This window comes from Rhagoletis pomonella, unplaced genomic scaffold (genome assembly GCF_013731165.1).
Source record: "Rhagoletis pomonella isolate Grant_MI unplaced genomic scaffold, Rhpom_1.0 Rhpom_scaffold_00003, whole genome shotgun sequence".
Lineage (NCBI taxonomy): Eukaryota > Metazoa > Arthropoda > Insecta > Diptera > Tephritidae > Rhagoletis > Rhagoletis pomonella.
The window spans coordinates 3,977,764-3,983,808 of record NW_023458557.1 but is presented as its reverse complement, the minus strand read 5'-3'; the positions used below and the strand labels follow the sequence as shown (position 1 = coordinate 3,983,808).

General features: G+C 34.6%; 1 protein-coding gene across 1 annotated transcript in view; it reads right to left on the bottom strand.

Annotated features, from left to right (window-relative positions):
- Positions 1–383: 383 nt before the first annotated feature.
- The window catches only part of LOC118734958, a 24,879-nt gene continuing 19,217 nt past the window's right edge, over positions 384–6,045 (bottom strand). Inside the window, exon 2 of the mRNA XM_036464553.1 lies at positions 384–428. Coding sequence (XP_036320446.1) covers positions 384–428 — 45 coding nt within the window. The remainder of the gene's footprint in view (positions 429–6,045) is intronic.

Below are 6,045 nucleotides of genomic sequence, written 5' to 3'. Positions count from 1 at the left end.
TTCAATTATTTAAATATTTTCAACCGAAGCCAATGTTGAAATGTCCGCTACATTTTCTTCTAGGTTGTGTCAAAAATTCCTAACTGAGTCAATTACCAGTACAACTAGAACAGAATATGTATTAATTGTTAGTATGGAGTATACATATCGTTTCCCGCATGTGTAGAAATGAACATTTTGGGAAATCAAGTTTCAAATTTTTTTTACGAGATTTACATTTGTTACATATGTTACATTTTTTTCGAAATTGACTTTTTACTGTTTTTTTCTTGTGGGTGAAATTATCATAAGCGCTAAGAAATTGGAAAATCAGCAAACCTAAACTTTGGTAAATACAAAAAATACTTTCCTGTAAAATTTGGTTTTTGTAACATACGATAATTTTACGCAAAGGGGTCGACATGTGCTTTCCGTTTACGCGTGGTATTCTGCATTTTGGTATAACATAGAACATGCAAAGGTTAACCAAGTCAACCAAATAGTTCAAAACTGATAAATTTGCACATTCATGCTTCTGACATGAAGGTGACGATATGTGCATTTGAAACTTTAAAGGCGTTTTTCTCGGGGTTTCGGTTTTTTGAGTTATGACAGTACTGAAGTAAATGAGCTTTATATTCACTTCATAACATTGATATTGGAACGTTCGCCACAATATTTATTGGGTAATTAAAAAAAAAAATACATAAAACAGTTCTTAACCAGTGTTGCCAGAGAAAGTCCCCTAAAAATCTTAATTTTTTTCAAAAAAATCTTCAAAACAAGATTTTAAAGCTAAAAAAAAATCTTTTTGATCCCAAAAAATCTTAATTTAAAAATACCTAAAAAGAAACACAAAATTCGATATTGCCTTTAGGGCTGTAAATCAGGGTGGGCAAAAACTCGGAGTTCGAGCGAGCGAGTGAGCAAACTCCTACTCAATGCCATTGTGGAAGAATACAAGTGAGATATCTTAGGGTTGACAGATAGTTGACAGGGTGTTCAATATGGCGATGACAGTGTGAACAATATGGCAGCCAATATGGCATACAACACCGAATGGCCCGAAGTAGCCAAACTACGACCCGAATGAAACGCTTCGTGAAAATCCAGGGTTGCGAAGTGGTATTTTGTTGGAAAATATAAAAGCCAGGATTTTGTGCAGCGCCGAATTTTAACAAAAGAGGGTTTTGTGTTCTCAAGATGAACAGAAAAGGGTTGCTGTGCTGTTTCGTTTTAAGCTTATTTTAATCTTAAGGTATCTAATTAAATATTAAAAGGAGACAAAAATTAAAGCAAAAATTTAAAATATATGTACATATCTGAAAATTATAAATAAAATATATATTTTCACGAGAGACAAATTAAATAAAATGGGTTAACTTTAGGGGAAATATACTTATCAGATTGGGACAGATAGCGCTTTTACGTTATAAATAAAAATAATTCCTACTTAAATTTTATATAATTTTGGTAACGTATTTCTAAGCTGACCCTGAGATCTGTGAAATAATACATATTTATGTGCATATATTGTGTTGATTATGCTCTAAATCGCTAAATAATTCTTGCAGCAATCAGCACCATTGGAAAGTGAAGTGACAATAGGCTGGTTTTCTTTATACAGCCCGTTTTAAATTCGTATTATTGTTATAATAAATTACAATTATTGTTTGTTTCCATTTCGGTCAACCGCGCAAATTATTTGTTAAAAAAATGTCGTTTCAAAATAGCAATTTTGTTTACTTTTGAATAAGACTTTATCGAGTGCGCTATAAAGACAGGGGGATAAATGCTGTAAAGAAATATATGTTGAGTCCAATCGGTTTATTGCTAATCCGGTTTTTGTGTAGGTATAAACAAGGTATATTAAAAAAATAAATCTCCATGAAAAAATATCGTTATTTTCGTATTTAAAATTAATCGGAATTTTATGGGGGGTTATAAAAACTCGTTTTAATTGAAACTTTGTTTTTTCGGCTGTATTTGTTATTATTTATTGGCCCAGATGCAAATATTGAATGAACTAACATATTTTAAATATTTACGGAACTACCATTTGTATGCAACCCTGCCTATCCTGTATTCAAGTAGATGTAATTCGAAAAATTTAAACGGATTTCTTTAAATCAACCTGAGCTGCGGACATATTGCGAATTCATTTTAAAACATTAACCACTACATTATATTAGTATTAAATACTTTCAATTAAGAAACAATTCTTACTAGAAAATAAATATGAATCGGTTTATTTTAAATATTCCAATGTATATTTTTTGTTAATGCAGATAGTGCGGATTTAACGTATTTTATAACCGTTACATGGGGAAAAGAAATTTTAGGCAGATTGTTATTGACAATTTTTACATAATTTACGATTGCAATCAATTTCTTTCAAAACTATAATCTAAATGATTGCAAGTTGTATTTTTTACGATCAAAACAGATTCCAATATTAGGTATATTATGCAAATGCAATCCAATTTGATTTGAGTTATTCAGTTTTAGATACATTTATATTTCTGTGTTCGTATGGAATAGTAGTTTATGTCGGGAAGCTGGCTTTAGTATAATCCGGCATTGCCTTTATTATTTACAACACATGGAATTTTTGATGACCCTTAACAAGAATATGGACGTGCTAGTATCGGAACTATTTCTTGCACGTTTATTTATCCAAAATTTCTTCAACGGCTCGGCGCCAGTGAGGGTATGCTGCGAATGCTGCATTATACTAAAACCAGCCTTTCGACATAAGCTACTATTCCATACGAGTGGAGCACGTGCGAAATGCGGATTTTCCCAGTTGCAGTACAGCAGTAACTCGACACCTTCCTCACCAACCGCTCTGTCCTCTATGAGCTTCTTAATGTAACTGCAAATAAAAGATGAAAATTTGAGAAAAAATACTATCACAGCGTTTCACTTGTAGCGTTTCACTCTTGTAGTATATTGGCTATCAAGCACCAGAAAATTTCCATCACGCATGCCATATGCCACCGATTGTCGTGGATCAATTAAAATACTGTCATCACAGCTTTTTGGTACTCCAGCAACTGGTGTGTCTATGGCGGAGTTATGTGGAGCTGTTGCATGACTAAAATCAATTTGGGCTCTTTGAGAACTGGCTTGTTTGTTGCGCGCTATTGGCATCAAATGTATGCAAATTAGATTTCCAAACGGGCAACTGTTGAATACAGGAAAAAATGTATTTTATATGGTTCCGCTAAAGTGCACTACTACCGTGTATAAATTGGCCGACCTTCTAATAAATCCAATCCTATTGTATCGTCATCGCCGCCAGTCACCAAGAAATTTCCACTTGGGTGAAATGCAACATCATTCTCCGCGACGAATGCACTGTATTAGCTCGCCTTCAGCTTTGTCAAATATCTTAACGCGGTTCCAACTTAATGCTAAAGCCATCAGATTGCCGTCTGGATGCCATGCCAGCTGTCGTCCCATACCTCTTCCCCCGGTGAACGTTCGCATACATTCGCCTGAAAATGTATCGCAAATTCTTAACTTGTCGCCGCACGATGAAATGAACTTACCATTGGGGTTGAATTTTGCTGCGCGCACCCATTTGTGTGTATTTTGAATCAGTATTTTGATGGCTGTTCGCCATTTTTCTAGTCTGCAAACGAATAAGCTGACGAAGAAGCAAACAAATTCAAGCACATTGTTGCATTCTACCGTACATTTTAAAAGCTTTAAAATCTTAAAACACATGTGAAAAACTTTTATAATCTGAATATTTCTAATGTCGCAAGCAAAACCAAATTTTATAAATAGCATTTTTAAAAAGCAATCATCTAATATTTTTCAAGTTTTTGGGCATATATGTTACCATTTGATCAACTAATACTACCAAGTTTTAAGAGACTATTTAATGCAACTCAGGTCATAAAAGCGCACTTTAGACCAAAATAAGCAACTCTAAAAAACAGATGATCGCAGCTGTGGCCCAGGATGACGTCTATTGCTAAGATATCTCACTTGTATTTGTACACAATGCTCAATGCCTCGCAGACAACGAGGCGCTCGCAGCTAGTACTCGTAGCAGCAATGAGGCGAGACACGAGAAGTTTGGCTCGCTCGCCAAACGAGCGAGCGCTGCTTGTTTGCTCGCGCTCCTATTAAATGAGCGAGACTGTTGGGTGTTGCCTCGCTAGCAGTGCGAGGCGAGTAGCTGTCTGCATACTCACTCTGCTAGGAACAGTGTTGCCGCGAAACACTTTTAGTGATAGCTAAATTCCAGCTAAAAAAGGGCTAAAAAAGAGCTAAAAATCGTCGTTGTGGCTAAAAATGGTAGCTAAATTTTTTTACCTACATCTTATACATATATAAAAATAGGTGCACGTTTTTGGTGTGACCTCATAACTTAGAACAGCTCCACCGAATTCAACCAAATTTATGTGGCATATTCGATTTATCATGCAGATGGTTTATGCGAAGTTTTCCCGAATTCGGAAGAGGGGGCGTGGCACCACCCATACTAACTAAAATATAAAAATAAGTGAACGTTTTTGGTGTGACAATATAACTTAAGAACGGCTTCACCGAATTCAACCAAATTTATACGGCATATTCAGGCTATCATGCATATGGTTTATGTGAAGTTTGCCCGAATTGGTAAAAGGGGGTGTGGCACCTTCCATACTAACTAAAATTTTTTTGTTGTATATCTCTTGAAATATTTGTGGTAGAGTACTGGAAGTTGGTATAGAGGTATAACAAATAATTCCATACTCATGGATAAAAATGGGCGGTATTGGAAAAGGGGTCGTGGCACCTCACATCTTATATATAAAGAATAAGTGCAAGATTTCAACCAAATTTATACGGCATAGTCGGGCTATTATGCAGATGGTTTGTGTTAAGTTTCCCCGAATTCGGAAAAGGGGGCGTGACACCACCCATACTAACAAAAATTTTCATCTAGTATATCTCTTGAAATATTTGTGGTAGATTACTGGAATTGGTAGCTATACGTGGCCTGTTCAAGAGTTGGCATTCCAAATTGTTTATTTATTCATACCCAAGATGGAAAAACAAAAAATGTTGTATATCCAAATGTGTTGGATTAAGATTTAAAATAAAGAATCAAAAATTTTGAAATAAAACAAATGATAAATCTTCATATAGAAAAATTCCTTTTCATTCGTTTTTCAATATTTGGTGTACACAAGCACACCGGGGTACTGCTAGTATAAATATGTAAGTATACACGCAAACATTTGCTATAATTACTGGTACAGAAAAACAATGAACTCTGAAAAGAATTAATATTTTATTCAACAAAAAAACTTTTTGTGTAACACATAAAGCATATTAAGGGCCGCCAACTTACCTATTTTAAAGTATAGTTAAATCGTTAACGGATAATAAGGAACATACATAGACATATGTTTACTTGCCTTAGAGGAAAGGCGTTCGCTTTATGAGCGAAGAGTTAAATTCATGAAAATCATAAAAAAAATGTAATGTCAATGATGAATAAATTTTGAAAAGGGCTAAAAAAAGGGCTAGGGGCAATTTCAAATTTTTGTGGCCAAAAAAAGAATTTGGTAGCCAAATTTAGCCACCAAAGGGCTAAAACGGCAACACTGGCTAGGAAAGACGAGTGAGCGACGAGAGAGCGCTCCGAGTGTACTATACAACCAGTGTTGCCAGAACTTTTTGGGCCGACCGGCTAGATTGGCAAAAAAAAGCGGCTAAAAACGGCTAAAATGTTTTAGTGAAAATCCACATGCTTTATTTAAATAAATCGCAAGAAACGAACGACTAGTTAACACCATTAATTTATATCGAGTGTATATTCCTCATCATCAAATAAATCACTATTGTATATATCACCTGAATTCATTAATTTTAAGAGATCGTCATCTACAGTAAAATTATGGCAGCATTTTTCTTCACGTTTTAAACCGTATCTTATATATAAAATAGCGTTTAACGTTTTAACGCACATTGGATTTCTTTGCTTAGTTTTTATTATATTCATTGAACTAAATATTCGCTCTACTTCTGCATTACTTATAGGCAAAACAAGAAAACTAAAAA